Here is a 22,019-nt window from a genome sequence, read left to right as displayed (position 1 = left end):
GTAAGACACACACGCATTTCTGTGCATTGCTTCACACTCAAGCTACACACTAGAAAGGAGATTAGGAGGAATTTCTTTAGTCAGGGGGTGGTGAATCTGTGGAATTCATTGCCACATCGGCAGTGGAGGTCAAGGATATTTTTTAAGCAGAGACAGAAAGATCCTTGATTAGTACGGGTGCCAGAGGATATGGGGAGAAGGCAGGAGAATGGAGTTAGAGAGATAGATCAGCCATGAGGGAATGGCGGAGTTGACTTGATGTCCCATGACATGTCGACACGTGACACCTGTATGGTCGTGAGTAGTCAGTCGCCCAAAGAGTCGTACCCTTTTCTGGTCGGCGCTGGATTTTCAACATTTTTGAAATTTTTTGGCGACCTGCGGGCAAGTTGCCAATAAAATCGCATAAGTGGGACAGGGCCTTTGGAGGGAGAGTTGGGTCAAATGCAGGTAAGTGGGTCTAGCTCAGTTGGTCAAGTATGGACAAGTCGGGCCGAAGGGCCTGTCATGTTGTTGTACAACTGTAGGTCTCTTTAACTCTAATGGATCAAGTTAATAAGATGGCCGATGAATACCACAGTGGTTTTTTTTTCAAATTTGCATGAATGTTTTCTGGGAAATAATACTATTGTTAACATATTTTAATATGATAATAAGGACTAGGCAGTAAAACGATTCAATTGATAACACTGGCTTGCTTACCTGACATAAAGCGAAATTGGCACAACTGTGTTCAGGATAATTACGTATGACCAGAAACTTAGAAATCCAGAAAAAATTGAGCTTTTTACCCATCGGTCCCAGGGCAGGTAGCTGCGGAAGTTCTTTCCAACTTCGGTATCCCATATGGAATTTCCAATTCCTAAAATGGTTCCCATGCAGATGAGAAAGCCGAAGATCTGAGGAGAAAATTATTGTTGTCAATGAGGAAAGATAAAAGCCAAACGGTCGGATTCCACTCCTGGAACGTATGCACTTAGACAATAGACAATAGGTGCAGGAGTAGGCCATTTGGCCCTTCAAGTCAGCACCACCATTCAATGTGATCATGGCTGATCATCCCCAATCAGTACCCAGTTCCTGCCCTCTCCCCATATCCCCTGACTCCGCTATCTTCAAGAGCCCTATCTAGCTCTCTCTTAAAAAGTATCCAGAAAACCGGCCTCCACCGCCCTTTGAGGCAGTGAATTCCACAGACTCACAACTCTGTGTGAAAAAGTGTTTCCTCATCTCCGTTCTAAATGGCTTACTCCTTATTGTTAAACTGTGGCCCTTTTTCTGGACTCCCCCAACATTGGGAACATGTTTCCTGCCTCTAGCGTAAACTTATTGCACGGAGACTTTTCTTAGTCGCCCTCGGTGATAAGGTTGAAATTTTCACAGGATGTTATCAACTTACCCACAGGACCAAGGTGTTCATCAGACGGTCTATACTTGTTCGTTTCAATTTGGTATGTCCACTGTTCTGCATTAGCTTGGTATCAGGTCCTAGAAAACAAGGATATATGGTTTCTTACCACACTCCAAAGACGTGCAGGTTTGTAGGTTAATTGGCTTCAGTAAAATTGTAAATTATCCCTTGTGTAGGATGTTGCAAGTGTACGGTGCGATTGCTGGTCGGCCCGGACTCGGTGGGCCGAAGGGCCTATTTTTATGCTATGTCAGTAAAGTCTAACCAAGATGCCCCATCTATGCTCGTACTATTTGCCTGGATTGGCCCATATCCATTTCAACCTTTCCTATCCATGCATCTGCCCAAATGTATTATATATATTGTTATTGCCTCAGCAGTTCATTCCATTATCTACCACGTTCTGTATGAAAACAAAGAGGGGTGGGGGAGGGGTGGGGGGGGTCAAGTCACATGGATGGATGGCTTTCCGAGACGATTGAAATTCAGGTACAATAACAAGATTTAAGACATTTGGACAGGTACATGGATAGGAAAAGTTTAGAAGCATACGATGATCGTTTGACAGCACTGGGCCTCTACTCACTGGAGTTTAGAAGGTTGAGGGGGGACCTCATTGAAACTTACAGAATAATGAAAGGCATAGGTAGAGTGGATGTGGGAAGGATGATCCCACGGGTGGGAGAGTCCAGGACCAGAGGTCATGTCCTCAGAATTAAAGGGCGCTCTTTTAGAAAGGAGGTGAGGAGGAACTTCTTTAGTCAGAGGGTAGTTAATCTGTGGAACTCATTGCCACAGAGGGCTGTGGAGGCCAAGTCAGTGGATATTTCTAAGGCAGAGATAGACAAATTCTTGATTCGAACGGGTGTCAAGGGTTATGGGGAGTAGGCAGGAGAATGGGATTAGGAGGCAGAGATCAGCCATGATTGAATGGCGGAGTAGACTGGATGGGCCGAGTTCTTTTGAAGATGAGCCAAATGAGGGCAGGTGGTACTATCTTGGATGGAGCATCTTGGTCGGTATAGACAGGTTGGGCTGAAGGGCCTGTTTTCATGCTGTGTGACTCTATAACTATGCCCAGAACATGCCCACTAGGTAGATCCCAGAAAAAGCTGAACACCTCAACGCTCCGGAAACCCAGCATAACACCAAGTACTTGTACCATTAGTAGCTTTATTTAATAGGAATAAGAGGAATTTACCTGCAAAGATAACCAGACCAAAGCACCACCCTGTGTTTCGCAGAACGCAGCTTCGCAGAAGCATCTTTTCATTATTAAGTGAATATTTCTTGTCTTTCCAAAACAGAGTCCCGGTGAATTTGTCCAGTTTGTTGTTGGGCGGCTCGCAAATGATCTCGCCTGCCGCAAAAATGAGACAAGAACTACATCAGTACAACGTACAAAACCCACCCAACAGTATTGGCGTACTATTGTCACGTGGACTGAGGTACAGTGAAAAGCATTGGTTTGTGTGCCATCCAGTCAGTTAAAATATGTGCAAGTTATACAGGAGACACAAGGAATTGAATACTTTATTGTCACATGGGACAAGTCACAGTGAAATTCTTTGATCGCATAAACAAGGTATGCAAATAGTTGCCACATAAAGGGCGCTCACCAAGATACAAATCCCCCCCTCGGCAGTTCTCCCTTTGTTCCCCTCCCCCCCTCACGGCGGTCCCCCCCACACCGGGTCCTCCTTTGTTCTTTCTGAACTGCAGGTGCTGGAATCTTGAGTAAAACACAAAGTGCTGGATTAACTCAGTGGGTCAGACAGCATATGTGGAGGACATAGATAGATGACGCTTCGGGACGGGACCATTCCTCAGTCTGAAGACGGGTCCCGACCCGAAACGTCGTGACCCGATACATTAATCCAGCAGTTTGCGTTTCATATAAGTTATACAGCTGCAGTTGAAACAGTCTGGACAATCCTAGCATCATCCGAGTAAAGTCGGGGGCTGTGGGGAGGAGAATGGGTTAGGAGGGAGACATAGATCAGCCATGATTGAATGGCGGGGTAGACTTGATGGGCCGAATGGCCTAATTCTGCTCCTATCACTTATGACGAGCTAATCCGGGTTAAATGATATCCCCAGTTCCTGCCTGTGTGATATAATACGAAAAAATATTAAATATTTTCATCAGGTGCACGGTGGCGCAGCAGTAGAGTTGCTGCCTTACAACGCCAGAGACCCAGGTTCGATACTGACTGCAGGTGCTGGTCTACACGGAGTTTGTACGTTCTCCCCGTGACCTGAGTGGGTTTTCTCCGAGATCTTCAGTTTCCTCCCACACGCCAAAGACGTGCAGGCTTGTCGCTTAATTGGCTTGGTATAAATGTAAATTGTCCCTAGTGTGTGTAGGATAGTGTTAATATACGGGGATCGCTGGTCGGCGTGGACTCGGTGGGCCGAAGGGCCTGATTACGTGCTGTATCTCTAAACTAAATACCACTTTAATTAGCTGCTTGCAAACAACGTATGATATAACATTTCTTGATTAGTGCGGGTGTTTAGGGTTATGGAGAGAAGGCAAGATAAATCAGTCATGATTGAATGGTAGACAAAGTGCTCGACTAATGTTAGTTTGTTTATTATTGTCACGTGTACAAGATATAGTGAAAAGCTTTTATTTGCATGCTGTACATTTAAAAAGACTATAGATTACTATCAAGCCATCCACAGTGGAAAGCTACAGGATATAGGGCACAACTTTTAGTTTAACGATATACTGCAGCATTGAAGGCCGATAAAGTTAAATTAAACTCGGCTTGGATGGAATAGACGGTTAATGTTACAAGTTGCGACTTTTCTTCAGATTGATGACAAGTCAAGAGACAAGAGTGTTTTACTGTCATGAACAATAACAATGAACTTCTTACTTGCAGCAGCACAACAGAATATGTAACATTGACATTGTTACTTTTCGCATGTCTTTCATTCAATGTTCTTTGTCTCTCTACATCATCATCCATATCTCCCATTTCCCTTATCCCTAACTAGCCTGAAGAAGGGTCTCGACCTGAAACGTCACCCATTCCTTCTCTCCAGAGATGCTGCCTGTCCCGCTGAGTTACTCCAGCTTTTTGTGCCTATCTTCGATGTAAACATAGTACTCTGTAAACAATATAATAAATGAGAAAGAAAGTTCAGTGTGTGTACTGGAGTGTGGAATGTAACACTAAACTCTGTTCAATGTTTTGGGTCTTCGACTGATGAGATTTGTTTCCTTGCCAGGACATTTCCCAAGGCAGACAGTTTTCCTCAGTCAGGTTCTGGTAAGCTTCCCAACACCAGATGGCGAGTTAGCAAATAAATGAACCAAGAAATATACTGACTCAATCAAATTACACATTTGATCAGGAGTTAAAAGGAAGGGGAGGTGTTTTCCAAAAGTCGGTCTCAACAAAGAATTCAGCAATTACAAACATGGACTACTTCAGTCTGAGGAAGGGTCTCGACCCGAAACGTCACCCATCCCTTCTCTCCAGAGATGCTGCCTGTCCTGTTGAGTTACTCCAGCATTTTGTGTTTATCTTCAACAAAAACCTCTTCTCCTTTTATGGAGTTAGAGAGTCAAACAGCACGGAAACAGGCCCTTTGACAATGATATTCCACGTAAGCCAGTCCAATTTGCCCGCATTTGACCCGTATCCCTCTAAACCTACTTGGTCAGTCACTGCATGTAATAATTCCGCAAATTATAATTACTACGCTCCAGCCTCATTTGTCATTTTCATCTTAATCTTTGTCATGCGCATTTCCTGTCAATACGATGAAAATATGTAGAGAGCGGGTAGCAATACTTCAGAGAAAGAGGGGGAAATACCTAACAAGAGAAATAGATAAAGGCTGAGGATAACATTGCAATAGAGGTCGTATGGTACTAGGCAGAGTTTTAAAGTATAGGTTAGGGGCAGAACAGTGGCGTATCGGTAGAGTTGCTGCCTTACAGCGCCAGAGACCTGGGTATGATCCTGACTATGGGTGCTGTCTGTACGGAGTGTGTACGTTCTCCCTGTGACCGTGTAGGATTTCTCCGGATGCTTCGGCTTTCTCCCACACACCAAAGACGTGCGGGTTTGTAGGTGAACTGGGCTCTGTAAAATGACCACTTGTGTAAGCAGGTGTGAGTGGGCGATCGATGGTCGGCATGGACATGGAGGGCTGAAGGGCCTGTTTCTATGCTGTATCTCCTCTAAACGAAACAAGAACATGAGCGGCAGATTGGCGTAGTGCTACTGCCTTACAGCGCCAGAGACCTGGGTTCGACCCTGACCATGGGTGCTTGTTTGCACACAATTTGTACTTTCACCCCGTGACTTGCATGGGTTTTCTCCAAGATCTTCATTTTCCACCTACACTCCAAAGATGTACATGTTCGTGAGTTAATTGCCTTGGTGTAAATTTGGCGGGGATCGGTGGACAGCACGGACTCGGTGGGCCCTAAGGGCCTGTTTCCGTTCTGTATTTCTAAATTAAATCTCTAAACTAAAATAGGCAGGCGCAGTATCAGTTAACTCCATTGAGGTATTCAGGGAACTTTTCTGGAGTTTTATAGCCAGATAGTCGTAGAGTTAGACAGCACGGTAACAGGCCCTTCAGCCCAACTTGCCCATGCTGACCAAGATACCCCATCTACATTAGTCCCACCTGCCCATGTTTGGCCCATATCCCTCTAAACCTTTCCAATCCATGTACCTGTTCAAATGTATTTTATATGTTGTTCTTGTACCTGCCTCAACGACCTCCTCTGGCAGCTTGTTCCATATACCCACCACCGTATGTGTGAAAAGGTTGCCCCTCACAAGAGGTACTGCCTCTCCCACCTCGTTACCCCTGGAGCCCATTAGTGTACAACCTAGCATACAAGTGAACATTGGAGTCACCTGGTTGGGGACTATATGTGCTCAGCTGAAAGTGACTGCTCTGCAGAAGCTATTTAAGAGTTGTCACAACAAATAGGTCTTACTGCTCAATGAGTTAGTTCGCTCCTAATTTATTTCTGGGAACAGTTCCAGTATGTAATAGAACTATCTAAAGCCAGTTACTGAGGTCACGGCATGCGTCTCCTTTAAACTTTGTCCCTCTCACCTGCAAATGAGCGCTTCAATCGGTCTTGGTTTTTAGCCTCAATCACTAAATAGATGATGTCATATACATTTTGATAATAGTTATCAGAGCACAACTGGCTGATCTGGGTGGCACAATGGCACAGCTGGTAGAGCTGCTGCCTCACAGTGCCAGAGACTCTGGTTTGATCCTGACCTCGGGTGTTGTCTGTGTGGAGTTTGCACGTTCTCCCTGAGACCGCGTGGGTTTCCTCCGGGTGCTCCGGTTTCATAGGAACATAGAAACATAGAAAATAGGTGCAGGAGAAGGCCATTCGGCCCTTCGAGCCTGCACCGCCATTTGATATGATCATGGCTGATCATCCAACTCAGTATCCCATCCCTGCCTTCTCTCCATACCCCCTAATCCCTTTAGCCACAAGGGCCACATCTAACTCCCTCTTAAATATAGCCAATGAACTGGCCTCAATTACCTTCTGTGGCAGAGAATTCCACAGATTCACCACTCTCTGTGTAAAAAATTATTTTCTCATCTCGGTCCTAAAAGACTTCCCTCTTATCCTTAAACTGTGACCCCTTGTTCTGGACTTCCCCAACATCGGGAATAATCTTCCTGCATCTAGCCTGTCCAACCCCTTAAGAATTTAGTAAGTTTCTATAAGATCCCCCCTCAATCTTCTAAATTCTAGCGAGTACAAGCCGAGTCTATCCAGTCTTTCTTCGTATGAAAGTCCTGACATCCCAGAAAATCAGTCTGGTTTCCTCCCACATCTCAGAGGCATGCGGGTTTGTCGGTTAATTGGCCCTCTGTAATCTGCCCCTCGTGTGCAGGGAGTGGATGCAAAAGTTGGGACTGTTGATGGATGGTCGGTATGGCCTCGGTGGGCCGAAGGGCCTGTTTCCATGTTGTATCTCTGAAAGTTTAAACTATTCTGAAACTTTTTGTTTAAATGTCATATCGGGACAAGGAAGATTAGACTGTAACAGGAGTTCACATGTAGCACTTATGTTCCCTTTTATAACCATAAACCACTGTTAAAACCACAATTGGCCAACATTTTAAACCGGAAAGTCAGCAAACAGTGTCAACTACCCCTCCGTGGGTTCTCAATGTATATTCTGGTCGGAGGCAGAACCTTGGATGTTGTCCAACTGAATTTTTATCTCATTATTCTGGGAAATTATCCTTTAAAGCGCTTTCTCACGGTGCGACTTGACGCAAGATGTAACCAGAGTGAAGTGGTCGTGGTCTAGCACGATATCACACGATATAACGGGGGGTAGATAAAGAGTTCCCACGGGTACTCGGCATTTCTGTTATTTGTGCGAGTGACTTGTTCGTCTCCCGAGCTTTCCCGTTAAATCTTGAATGAACATTGTGAATCCCCATTCATAAAAGAGAAGGTAATTGCGCGGGGGGGGTAAAGAATTGACAATCTGCTGCTGCCTGCCCGCTGAGTTAAAAAGTTCCTACGGTCATGATATACAGTGTATCGTGAGTCTTGCGTGGGAACTTTTTAACTCAGCGGGCAGGCAGCAGCAGATTGTCGCTCCCTTCAGTTTCACCTCACCTACACCCCTCTGCTTCCCGGCCATGTGTGTGACCCCTTCCCTCCCCTCTCCAGCTCCCCGCCCATTGCACCGGCGCGGGGGCTTTGCACTGTCTTCACGTCGGCGATGCCAGCAGGTCAGTGCCAGTCACCGGAGACATCAGGACCAACGGGACACCGACCCCCAGGCCCACTGCAAGCACGGAGATCCCAGAGACCCACAGCCAGCAGCAGCCCAGCCCCGTTCCAACTCCAGAGGAACACGCTCCCCGTAGGGACAGAAGCTGATGGTGTGCAAGGTACGTCTTGTTCTTGGGGTTGCGGATAAGGGGGCGCAGCTCGGGCTGTGACGTCTCCGGCCACCCCCCTGTACAGGAGCTGAGACTGGGAACTGTGGGGTTGTTTGCAGTTACAGAGGGAGGGGGCAAGGGCGGTACAGTTCCCAGTCTCAGCTCCAGTCCAGGGGGATGACCGGAGACGTCAGGACCAACGGGACACCGACTGCAAGCACGGAGATCCCAGAGACTCACAGCCAGCAGCAGATCTAGCCCAGCCCCGCTCCAACTCCAGAGGAACCCGGGTTGCGGATGAGGGGGAGCGGATTCCTCTGGAGTTGGAGGGACAGGGAGACACAGCGGCTTTTGAGAATGGTGGGCAATCACTTCCAAAGTTCTGCCCACACAGTCAGTACACCTCTCCTACACTTGTCTCCCGCACTAAGATCATCTCGCAGAGAATGATCCCAGCCTAACAGCCATGTTCATTCCAGATTACTCACCTTCTGTCCCCTCTGTCCAGCTTCCGGGTTCACCATTCGCAGGAGTTCCCACGGTAAACGCAAGAGTTATTACGGATATCGCACTGGCCACTACGTCCATATAATGTTGCAATCTTCAACCACAAGTGTACAAGTCACTCTTGGAGAAATTCAAACTTGCTTGAATTTTCTCCCGAGTCAACAAGTTACACGATTACCTGCCGTTAGCGCCACGGTGGTCCACGGTGGTCCACGAATGCCGTACGGTTATCGTACGAGGTTCCCACGATGTTCAACTCTGGTTACCTCTTGCGTCAAGTCGCCCCGTGAGAAAGGCCTATTAGTCCAAAAAAATGTTTATGCCAGCTGTTAAACAATTAAATTTCCCAACGGAGGTCCATGGATATTTTATGTGTAGGAAGGAACCTCAGATGCTGGTTTAAACCGAAGATAGACACAAAATGTTGGAGTAAATCGGAGGGACAGGCAGCATCTCTGGAGAGAAGGCTTGGGTGATGTTTTGGGTCGAGATCCTTCTTCAGACTTAAGGGCCTGTCCCACGAGCATGCGACTGCATGCGGCAAGCGCGACCAAACCCGAAGCGGGGGCCGCGCGGAGGTCGAGTGATCCCGTACAAGTTGACGTGAAGTTTGAGCGAAGGCGTACGGTGTCAAGACGCTGCATACGGCATCAAGACGCTGCGTACGGCCACAATGCGGCTGCGGGCCGGCAGGCTGTTGCCACGCGGAATATTTGGACAGAGTCAGTTTTTCGGAGCCCCACGCGATGACGGGACCAGCTCCGCACAACTCAAAGTGGGACTGAGCCCGCGAGGCCGTACGGCTCAAGCGACCACGTTAGGTCGCGCTTGCCGCATGCAGTCGCATGCTCGTGGGACAGGCCCTTTAGGGGAGAGGGAAACTAGAGATATGGAAGGGTACAAAGAGCATGTAAGGTGTGAAAAGGACAGAACCACACAGACGATGCTCAAGGAAATCTTCAATCGTTCCTTGTCAGCTGAGGGGAAGGTGACAACGAGGCATACAAACAGTAAAATTATTCAGGACAGTGAAAGTAGTAAGAGAACTGGGGGGGTGGAAGGACGGAGAAAAGGAATAGATGATGTTTCGTGTCGAGATCCTTGCTCAAGACTGAGAGGCAAGGGGAGAGGGAAACTAGAGATATGAAGAGATACAAAGAGCAATTGAATGAAAGGTATGTAAAAGAATAAATCAAAAGCTAGCAAAGATGATCAAGGGCAGGTGGAGGCCATAATGTGGAAGAGAGAACTGCAGATACTGGTTTAAATGGAAGGTGGACACAAAATGCTGGAGTAACTCAGCGGGTGGGGCAGCATCTCTGGAGAGAAGGAATGGGCGACGTTTCGGGTCGAGACCCTTCTTCAGACCATAATGGAGGCTATCATGGTCCACTGTTGTCTGTACTAAGCACCTGTACTAATCAAGAATTATTAGTACCGGTGGGCCGAAGGGCCTGTTTCCATGCTGCAACTTTCAATCATTCAATTCACACACTTGCTTTATAATATAACAGAACGTTCAACAGGAACCTGACAGTCGTATTACAGAAGTCAAGAGGCTGGGTTGTCATGGTGAGTAACCTACAATCTTTGATTAATGTTCAACACAGAGCAATGCCTTTGCTGGCTCTGTAATCTGGAGTCACGAGCTAAAATGTTTAAAGAATACACAAGAGCTGGCAATGAATGAGATCAGCACATACCTATCTTGCTTGCTCATTTGCAGTTGCATCATCGTATGGCAATTCACATTAAACATAGAAACATAGAAAATATGTGCAGGAGTAGGCCATTCGGCCCTTCAAGCCAGCACCACCATTCAATATGATCATGGCTGATCATCCAAAATCAGTACCCCGTTCCTGCTTTCTCCCCATATCCGTTGATTCCGTTAGCCCCAAGAGCTAAATCTAACTCTCTCTTGAAAACATCCAGTGAATTGGCCTCCACTGCCTTCTGTGGCAGAGATCCCTCCCAGTGGTGGAGCAGCAGTGGAGGATGCCATGGCTACGCTGGGCAAGGCCAACCTTGCACTGTCACCATGGCAACGGGCCTTCACGGTCAGGTCAAGAACCCTGCACCTACAACCAAAGATCCTATAGCGGAGCAAGATAGACCACTTCTGCTAAATGCAATGGGCTGACGTGTAGTACGCAACGGAATGGAATGCGGGCCTTTTTTTCATCCATTTCCGTAATCGGACCCGACCCGACCCGACTCGCAGTGTAATCAACGTTGCGGCGGAACAGTTTGTGTTAATAAATTAAAATTCTGAAAATGAGGAGAAGATTTTTCCCAAATAACTGTTATTTTTACGAGGATGTTTCCGTAACCGGCTTCCGTCTCCGCACTAGTATCCTATGGGATCTTTGGTGCGGAGATGGAAGCCGGTTACGGAAATGGGGCCTCAAATTACCCATGAATCTGCCCATGGCCGTACTACGTCTTTTTCGTCGAGTGGACCATCTTGCTCGCTGTAGGATCTTTGCTTACAACAAACTGGAAACTGGCGACCCTGTATATTGTCTCAGCGTACAACTCTTAATAGTTTAGTTCCGTTTAATTTAGCTTCGCCTCCAAACCTGTACGTCTTTGGAGTGTGAAGGAAATCGGAGCTCCCGGCAAAACCCCACGAGGTCACAGGGAGAACGTACAAACACGGTACAGACAGGATCAGGGTCAAGGTCATGGTCAGGATCGAACCCGCATCTCTGGCGCTGTTAAGGCAGCAACTCTACCGCTGCACCACCGTGCTGCCTCTAGTTCGTGATTCCCCTACCCTGGGGAAACAGACTGTGACCATCCATATTATCTACTCTCCTTATGATTTTTTTTTATACCTCTTGGAAGTCACTCCTCCTCAACCTCGAATCAGGATCGAACCCGGGTCTCTGTCGCTGTAACATAGAAAATAGGTGCAGGAGTAGGCCATTCGGCCCTTCGAGCCTGCACCGCCATTCAATATGATCATGGCTGATCATCCAACTCAGTATCCCGTACCTGCCTTCTCTCCATACCCCCTGATCCCTTTAGCCACAAGGGCCATATCTAACTCCCTCTAAGCTAAGGTAGCAACTCTTCCGCTGCCCCACCTTACTACACTTGTAGTGTATCTGAGAAACGTATCTAAGTATAGTGATACTTGTACTGAACTATGTACCAAAAATTAATTTCACTCTGAAATGAAATGAAATAAATAAAGTAGCATTCAACCACTGGACCATAGCAACCCAAACCCCAATGTGCACTGCTCCCTGCCAAGCTTGCTACATGTGTAATCAGCGTTAATAGAAGATGTCAGACTCACCATCAAATTCTGCCAATTGGCTCATGTCTGCACCGAGCTCTGACGTTACTGTCAGTGCCTGTCGGACTTTTAAGTTGGTTTCCCTGTTGAAATAATAAACAAAGAACTAGTACTCCACCGTGCCACAGTATCGTCAAAATTAAAAGCTTCAGGTATGGGTGAAAGACGATCTAGAACATAAAAAATCATCTCCTTGTGGCGATTAGAATAAACTCCCTCCTGCTTTCCCTCCTCACTTATTTATTTTCTTCACTATTTTCTTTATCTGCCTTTCACTCACGCTCACTAGCCTATCCTTCACTTACTACAACCTCTTTTTCCTTTTTCTCTCCTGACTTTTCTCTTTAAAAAAAAAAGGAAGTTGTACAGAGAATGTAATATGTTGACATAATTTTGGGTACCTGTAAAAAGGTGCCACTGTATTGTACTTACTTCTAATAAATAAAATTATTTAAAAAAAACTAGTACTCCACCTCCGACAATATTGAAGCAAGGTCACATCCAACAAATTAAACTCTTCAACGAATTTGTACCTAATTTGGTTTAGTTTCGTTCAGCGATGCAGCACGGAAACAGGCGCCCCAGCGATCACCGCACACTAACACTATCCTACCCACACTTGGGACAATTTACATTCATACCAAGCCAATTGACCTACAAACCTGTATGTCTTTGGAGAATGGGAGGAAACCGAAGATCTCAGAGAAAACCCAAGCTGTCACAGGGAGAACGTACAAACTCTGTACAGACAGCACTTGTAGTCGGGAACGAACCCGGGCAGCAACTCTACCGCTGCGCCACCATGCTAATATCGTTACATATTGAGGATTTCAGGATCTGGGCCTTCAATATCCACTCAACAACACGATCAACCTCTACCCAATCTTTAAAGCTTCGAATAAATGTTGTCGCAATGGATATGAAAGTATTTTCAATATCCATATAAATGACTGCACGGCTGCAGAATTATAAGACATTAAATTTGTCACACTTTCTCCAAAGACTCTTAACCCAACCACTGGTAATATCTTCATTACAGCACGGAATACCTTAAAGGCTTAAAACTATCAAATGAAAATTCACAGCTACACAATTCTGCGGAAAGCCCTGCTATAATAAAACCTCCAAAATCACTGTTTACCAGAACAAAGAGCAGACCTCAAAATGGATCAGTGCTAATCATCTTAAAGCTTTGTACAGATCAACTCAAAATCTCATTGACTCTGGTCTCAGCTGTGTGGCAGCCGTCTGACTTGTGTCAGGGGGTTGGAAGTTCAAATCCCATGCCAGAGATTTCCACACAAACTTTAAGCTGACACTCGCTATATTGGAGGTATCCACTGTGAGAAGGAACACTTATCCCTCATCTTACTGCTCAGGCCGATGGAAATTATACAGTAGTTCCCTCTGAAGGGCAGGTGAACACCCCCCCCCCCCCCCCCCTCCCCCCCTCCCCCCCTCCCCCCTCTCCACCCTTTACTTGCTTCTTAAAGAAGATCGTTTAAATAAAAGGTGGACAAAAATGCTGGAGAAACTCAGCGGATGAGGCAGCATCTATGGAGCGAAGGAATAGGTGACGTCATCTATTCCTTTGCTCCACAGTTGCTGCCTCACCCGCTGAGTTCCTCGCTTAAATAAAGGTTATTTAGTTATTGGTGTATTGCTATTTGGGAGGTTGTCGGGTGCAAACTGGCTGTGGTTTTTTTAATTGATGCTGGGGTGAAAGTGGTGTCACAGGGTAGATAGGGTGGTGGAGAAAGCTTCTGGTGCATTGCCCTTCATCAGTCAGGGAAATTCATATGGAAAGACACAAAATGCTGGTGTTACTCGACGGGTCAGGCAGCATCGCTGGATAATTTGGTGTCTATCCTCGGTAGACTTGATAGAAGTATATAAAATGATGAGAGGCAGAATATAGGGGAAGGGTAGACAGTCAGAACCTTGTTCCCCCACAGAGGAAATGTTCAACATTAGGGGGGATAGCTATAATCATAATCATATTTTATTAGCCAAGTATGTTTTGCAACATACAAGGAATTTCATTTGCCATACAGTCTAACAAATAAAGTGCAACAAAACACACAAAATATATTTTAACATAAACATCCACCACAGTGACTCCTCCACATTCCTCACTGTGATGGAAGGCAAAAAAAAAGTTCAATCTCTTCCCTTCTTTGCCCTGCCGTGGTTAGGGGCCTCGAGCCTTCCGTTGACGGGGCGATCTTAAGGTGAGAGGGGAGAAGTTTAATGGGAGATGTGTGGGGGTCTGGCATGCGCTGCCAGGGGTGGTGGTGGTGAAGGCAGATTGGATGGTGGTGTTTAAGAGGCTTTTAGATAGGCACATGGAAGTGCAGGGAATAGAGGGAAATGGGTCACGTACAGGCAGATGAGATTAGTTTAACTTCTTATCATGTTCGGCACAGACATTGTGGGCCGAAGGGCCTGCTCTTGTGCTGTACTGTTTTATGTTCTCTATTAAATGCAAGTATTTCAGGAATCTTACCCATCGAGCTCAGCCGTCTCGACGTAACTGAGTCCGTGAGGTTCACTGCTCGAGAGCACCAAGATATCTGCCTGAAAGCAGATGTGACAAGACAAGGTTAAACAAAAATCAATGGAAATCAAATTTCATAACACACAGCCGATTACCATTTCCCAGTCTATGATAGTGCTCAGCTACAATTATAGTTCAGCTTTCCTCGAGGAACGAGAAGGTTAACATATGATACGTTTTTGACGGCACCGGGCCTGGACTCGCTGGAGTTCAGAAGAATGAGGGGGGACCTCATTGAAACATACAGCATAGTGAAAGGCTTGGATAGAGTGGATGTGGAGGAGATGTTTCCACTAGTGGGAGAGTCTAGGACTCGAATTAACGACTTTCTTCAGTGGATAATGGAAGATATGCCTTGAAAAATAGCAATGCATATGCCAGAATTGCAAGAAGAAGCCAGCGTTGCATTTATAATTTGGGTGTGTAGGTCCAGCTGTGTTATGGTGAATATGATGTCTTACAATATGTTCAGAACGGTGAGTCTCTGACAGGCCAGCAATGATGGGCTGATGAAGAGGTTGTCTTTTGTTCCATCAGCAACTTCAGAAGACTCTATCTTGCAATCAAAATATCTCTTTCCTATCCATGTACCTGTCCAAGTATCTTTTAGATGTTGTTATTGCTGCCTCAACTACCTCTGGCAGCTCCATTCATATGCCCACTGAATTGAAAAGCTGCCCCTCAGGTTCCTATTAAATCTTTCCCCTCTCATTTTAAACCTATGGCCTCGTGATTCATCAACCCTAGGTCACCTCTATCAGTTCCCCTCATTATTTTATGCAGCTCTATAAAATCACCCTTCAGCCTCCTGCACTCCAAGGAATAAAGTCCTAGCTTGTGCAAGTTCTCCCAGCAGCTCAGGTCCTCGGCATCCTGGTAACATCCTCGTAAATCTTCTCTTTGCCCTGAGTATCAGTGTAACTATTAGTGTTAGTAGGATGGGCAAGAACTTACCAGGTTGACCCATAAATCTAGAACAAGTGTAGACATACTCAGTGAATACTTACTGCCACAAACTGATCATTTTCCAATTTGATTACATCTCCGACCCGAACATTCATCCACTTCTCGTTCTGCAGCCTGCAAGAAACAATGAATAAAAAATTAATACAATGTAATAAAAATGAACTGCAGATGCTGGTTTATACCAAAGATAGACAGAACATCCTGGGGAAACTTAGCGGGTCAGGCAGCATCTCTGGAGAAAATAGATGGGCGACGTTTCGGATCGGGACCCTTCTTCAGACTGATTGTGGGGTGTGTGATTGGAAGAGAGAAATGAATGAATGAATGAATGAATGAATGAATGAATGAATGAATGAATGAATGAATGAATGAATGATAAGTTCACCAGGACAAATAAGGGCTGACAACACATGACCTCAGGCAGGGTGATTCCCCGATAGGCCAATTGTTGGCTGGGGATGGTGTGATCCCAAGAGAGGTACATCAATGCTTCATTGTTTCCGCTTCCGCCACCCTTTCAGTTGAAGAGTTATGGAACATCATTTATCCTCAATGGGTCTCTGGCACCATAAGGCAGCAACTCTACCGCTGTTCCTCCAGTACTTTGTGTTTTGATCATTACAATAACATGTTGTACAATCCAAGTCTGTTTCCAAGATGGCGCCCAACGCAGGTGACCATTGGCGTGCCGGCCACAGAAGCAGATCCACAATCACATATTACAATCGCTCCACACTCTTAAATCTCTATTCCTGCAGCAACATTTCCTACTTTAACTATAATCTTCTTCAAACTTCTCTCAGATCATTAAACGATATTGCCTTAATCAAAGGTTCAAAGGTCAGTTTATTGTCACTGTTTAAGGTACAGTGAAACTCAAATTACTGTAAAGCAACAAGACACACAACTACATAAAAGTTAACATAAACATCCACCACAGTGGATTCCCCACGTTCCTCACTGTGATGGAAGGCAATAAAGTCTAAACTTCTTCCTCCTTATTCTCCCGCAGTCGGGGACAGTCGAACCATCCGCAGTCAGGGTGATCGAAGCTTCCGCGTCACGTATCTGTACACTGGAAACGGCTCTATTGTAATCAAGTATTGTTTTTCCGCTGACTGGATAGCACGCAACAAAAGCTTTTCACTGCACCTCGGTACACGTGACAATAAACTGTAAACTGTAAACTGTAGAGCAATCCTAAAGACAACAGATGTCAAACACGTTACAAGTGTTGTAACAAGTGTAGGAAGGAACTGCAGGTGTTGGTTTAAACCGAAGATAGACACAAAATACTGGAGTAACTCAGCGGGAGACGCAGCATCCCTGGAGAGAAGGAATGGGTGACGTTTCGGGTCGAGACCCTTCTTCAGACAGCTTGGCGAGGATTGAATTTACTGCCTCAAGGGTGAAGTGCGGAGCCGAGTTCCAGAGCCTGCCTCTTTGATCAAAAGGAGCAACATATGTTCACAAACTCATTTGCATTTTGTTTCTCCAACAATCATTTGAGGCTCTGAAAAGCAGAGGCATCCTTCTGGCAGAGAGGACCATTTTCAAAGGCACATCAACAAAGAGATGCTGACAAAGGCAAATGGTGTAAAACCTGTCGTACAATCAGATCGTGACCACCTAATCAGCAGACACATAAAGTGTTCACCAACTGGAGATTATTTTCCACAACTACTTCAAAGTAGTTGATAACAATCAAGGATCCACAATGCGTTTGTGGGAAGAGGCAGACTTGAAAGTGGCAACACAAGTGGATAAAATGGTAAAGATGTGTTTGTCTCCATTGTTGGGGTTAGACTCAGCGGGCCAGGCAGCATCTCTGGGGAAAAAGAATAGGTGGCCGTTCAGGTCGAGACACTTCTTCAAACTGAGAGTCCAGGGGAGAGGGAAACTAGAGACATGAAAAGGTTCAGAACAAATCAGAGCCAGCACCGATGACCAAGGAGAGGTGGAGCCCACAATGGTCCATTGTTGGCTGTGGAAGAGGTGATAATGAAGGGATATGAACAGTGAAGCTAGCAGGACAACTAGGGTGGGGAAGGAACGGAGTGCGAGGGATTGCAAGGGTTACTTGAAACTAGTGTCATCAATACTCACACCACTGGGTTGTAAGCTGCCCAAGGGAAAGATGAGGTGCTGTTCCTCCAATTTGCATGTGGCCTAACTCTGACATTGTTGGGGTGTGGAGTACAAGAGTCAGGAAATCGTGATGCAGCTTTATAGGACTTTGGTGAGGCCGCAACTGGAATATTGCGTGCAGTTCTGGTTGCTCCATTACAGGAAAGATGTGCAGACTTTGGAAAGGGTGCAAATGAAGTTTGTCAGAATGATACCTGGATTTGGGGGTATGAGCTATAAGGAGAGGTTAGGCAGACCCAGATTGTTTTCTCTGAAATGCCAGAGGCTGAGGGGGTGACTTGATAGTCATGAGCCAACAGTTTGTTATTGTCATATGTCCCAGACAGAACAATGAAATTCTTACTCACAGCAGAATATGATGGAACAGATAGTATTATATAAAATGACGAGAGGTAAAGATTGGGTTGAGATTCAGAATCTTTCCCTGTTGGTGGAAATATCAAATACTAAAGTGTACAGCTTTAAAATGTTGTGGAGGCAAAGTTTAAAGGGGCCTGTCCCACTGTACGAGGTAATTCAAGAGTTTCTCCCGAGTTTATTAAAAAATCAAACTCGTGGTAAGTATGTAGAATCTACGTAGCGGGTACGTCGGAGCTCGGGACGTCTCTTAGCGGCTCGCAATGCTAACGGCAGGTACTCGGGAAATGCGGTAAGCTCGTGAAGATTTTTCAACATGTTGAAAAATGTCCACGAGAGCCCCGAGTACCTACGAGCGGCTATTACCGTAATTCTCCGAGTTCGAATCAGGAGAACTCTTGAATTACCTCGTACAGTGGGACAGGCCCTTAAGGCAAGCATAGCAATGCTCTCTTGAGTCTTCTATCTACTTTTTTTAATGTAACCAAAAATAATTTTAAGCAATTATTTGCAAAAATATGTACAATACAAAGCAACACAAACAAACACACCATCATAATACAAAGTTAAACACATATTCTTAAATTACGAATATTAAATAACTATTTCACAATCCTTGTCAAGGATACGTTCCACCCCCCAGCGGTCCCGGAAATTTCTTAGGGCGCCTGTGGACAGCATGTAGTTCCTCTCTAGTGCCACCCGGGCGATAGACATAACCCGGAAAAGGGGCAGGCAGCCGACTCGGGCAGAGCCCTCTATCCGCCTGGCGCCGTGACCCGCGGATGGCCAACGGGGCCAGGCCTAGAAGCAAACCCAACCAGGACTTTGGGGTGAACATGGGGTGGGGACTGGACATTGTGCCTTCCTCCACAGTGCTATCCACTGTGGGGGGATGATTTTTTGTCTAATTGTAGTCCTGTAGGTCTGTGTCCAAGATGGCTGCCGTGAAGAGAGAGTGGACGCTGGCGCGCTTTGGCTGCCGCTGCTCTCTCTTCACACTGTGTTTTTGATTTTCTGTTTTTGGATTGAATTCTGTTTTTAATTTGTGTCTCTGTGATGTCTTTATTACTTGTTATATTCCGATTATATGTTATTCCAATTACTATGTAAGGTGTCCTTGAGATGTCTGAAAGGCGCCCAGTAAATAAAATGTATTATTATTATTATTATCTTCAGCCCCTACCCTCTCCCCTACGCCCAGGGTGTCCAAAGATGAGGATGGCGGGTGTCAAGTGCAGCCAGAAGGCAAGGAGTGGCCCCTTTAACAAATCTATCCACTAGTTTCCACTTTCAGGGAGCTGTGGATCCCTCTGTAGGTGATAGAAGGTGGTAATACATGGGTGAGGTAGAGAGGTCACACAGAGGCTGACAGAACATGGAACGCTTTAACGCAGATATCTTTTGTGGAAGAGACAACGCTGTTTAAAAGGGATCTGAATATGTATTTACAAAAGTATGAAAGGATATGGACAAAGGGCAGAGGAAATTAGATTAGGTTAGAAAACGTCTGCATAAACTCAACCAGCTGAGGGACCTCCAACTGTACTCGAAGTCAACTCTCCCACGACTAGAGCATGTTATCTCACATTATCATACATCTTGAATTAAAAAAATACGTCTGATAATGGTATTTGAAATACATTTTGGAACGGAAGAAAGTAAACAGCAGATGTATCAAGAAATTTGAGAAAATACTGTAAATGGTTGACAGGACAAGAGGGGGGAGGGACCAAGAAGTTGCTGACCGCTGAGTTACTCCAGCTTTAAGTGTCTATCTTCGGTTTAAACCAGAATCTGCAGCTCCTTCCGGCACAAATTGTTTATTTAACAGATCTGGTTAGTCTTCGACAATCTCTCAGGAAATGAGCACGAAATGGCCAGGAAACGCTCCATGTGAGCGTTCAACAAAGTTCACCTCAATGTCTCGGGGCAGTTGTTTATTTACTTTAGAGATACAGCGCGGACACAGGCCCTTCGGCCCACCGAGTCCGTGCCGACCAGCGATCCCCACACGTTAACACATTCCTACATGCACTGGGGACAATTTACATTTATACCAAGCCAATTAACCTGCAAACCCGTGCGTCTTTGCAGTGTGGGAGGTAACCAAAGATCTCGGAGAAAAGCCACGCAGGTCACAGGGAGAACGCACAAACTCCATAAAGACAGCACCCGTAGTCACGATTGAACCCCGACACCCGGGTCTCTGGCGCTGTAAGGCAGCAACTCTACCATTGCACCACCATGCCTCCACTGTGTTTTATTGCATTTCTACGTGTTCCTAATTATTTCCAGATGAAGCAGTTTCTTCGGCTACATTGATAAAACTTGCAAATAATTATCTAAAATCTACAAGTGCAAAACAAACCAAAAACAGAACAAAGCCGGTTTTAGAAATCCATTAGTGATATTATTATCTCAGGGAGTAAATGCTTTGGTATTTTCTGATGGTTAATCTGAAGATTTAGAACATAGAACAGTACAGCATGGAATGGCCCCTTCATCCCACAATGTCAGTGCCGAACATGATGCCAAGTTGAACTGATCTCATCTGCCTGTACATAGTCCATACCCCTCTATTCTCCAGACTGCCCAGTCCATCACCGGCTCTGACCTCCCCACCATTGAAGGGATTTACCGGAATCGCTCCTCAAAATGGCAGCCAGCATCATCAGAGACCCACACCATCCTGACCACACATTCAGTTAACAATTGCCATCGGGAAGAACGTACAGGAGCCTAAAAACTGTAATGTCCAGGTTCAGGAACAGCTTCTTCCCTACCGCCATTCGTCTATTAAACACTACAACCTCAAATAAGCTCTGAACTACATATTATTATTGTTATTATTGCACTATTATGGGGGTTTTTTTGGGTGTATGTATGTGTGCGTGTGTGTGTGTGGGTGTGTATATATACACATATATTTATATGATCGATATATATGTATATTTGTGAGTATGTGTATATATACACACACACACACTGAACTTTTTTTTCTCTCTGGTTTATTATATTGTTTACAGAGTACTATGTTTACATATTCTTTGCTGCAGCAAGTACGAATTTCACAGTTATATCTGGGACATATGACAATAAAACATTCTTGAAGGCAGAAACAAAATGCTGGAGAAACTCAGCGGGTGAGGCAGTATCTCTGGAGAGAAGGAATAGGGGAAGTTTCGGGTCGAGACCCAGAACACGACCCGAAAAGTCGCCAATTCCTTCTCTCCATAGATGCTGCCTCACCCGCTGAGTTTCTCCAGCATTTTGTGTCTACCTTCAATTTCATCAGCATCTGCAGTTCTTTCCTAAACAAAACTCTTGACTCTTGGTTCGTAGATTCCTTTGCAGGATGAAAATTGACACTGTACTCACTTGCCATCGATGAGCACCTGAGACTGTCGATTGTTGACTTGGTTATCACTCTTGTAGCGAAACTGAAAATTAAAAAACAAAGAATCACTGTATCCATTAAAATTAATTTTTAATGCATTTTTGGCTGGAAAAGGAAATATTTTTAATCAGGAAGTCTTGATACTATTGAAAAAAGTGTTGATACTATTGTTAAATGGTCTACAAACGAGGGAAGGTTATTTTCTTACAGTTATCTAATCACCTCACTTTGTGCAGATGAGCAGTCAACTCATGAACTCACAAAGTGCCAAATCCCGCAAGTTGCTGGAGAGAGATTGAGTTTTGTTTAGAGATACAGTGTAAAAACAGGCCCTTCAATTCACCGAGCCCGCACAGATCAGCGATCCCCACACACTAACGCTATCCTGCACACGCTATGGACAGTTTACAATTATACCAAGCCAATTAACCCTGTACGTCTTTGAAGTGTG

The 22,019-nt window shown here is 45.4% G+C and overlaps 1 protein-coding gene across 3 annotated transcripts in view; it reads right to left on the bottom strand.

The window, feature by feature from the left end:
- atp8b4 (ATPase phospholipid transporting 8B4 (putative)) overlaps nt 1-22,019 on the bottom strand; it is a 147,774-nt gene that overhangs the window by 48,089 nt on the left and 77,666 nt on the right. For all 3 annotated transcript variants that reach the window (XM_033050630.1, XM_033050631.1, XM_033050629.1), the window contains exons 7-13: nt 21,550-21,611; nt 15,705-15,777; nt 14,647-14,717; nt 12,141-12,223; nt 2,613-2,771; nt 1,400-1,488; nt 703-899 (exon numbers count right to left, since the gene is read on the bottom strand). In XM_033050630.1, the coding sequence (XP_032906521.1) occupies nt 703-899; nt 1,400-1,488; nt 2,613-2,771; nt 12,141-12,223; nt 14,647-14,717; nt 15,705-15,777; nt 21,550-21,611 (734 nt within the window). The remainder of the gene's footprint in view (nt 1-702; nt 900-1,399; nt 1,489-2,612; nt 2,772-12,140; nt 12,224-14,646; nt 14,718-15,704; nt 15,778-21,549; nt 21,612-22,019) is intronic.

This window comes from Amblyraja radiata, chromosome 34 (genome assembly GCF_010909765.2).
Source record: "Amblyraja radiata isolate CabotCenter1 chromosome 34, sAmbRad1.1.pri, whole genome shotgun sequence".
Classification (NCBI taxonomy): Eukaryota; Metazoa; Chordata; class Chondrichthyes; order Rajiformes; family Rajidae; genus Amblyraja; species Amblyraja radiata.
Note: the sequence above shows the minus strand (reverse complement) of the source record. Positions and strands in the feature narration are given on the sequence as shown.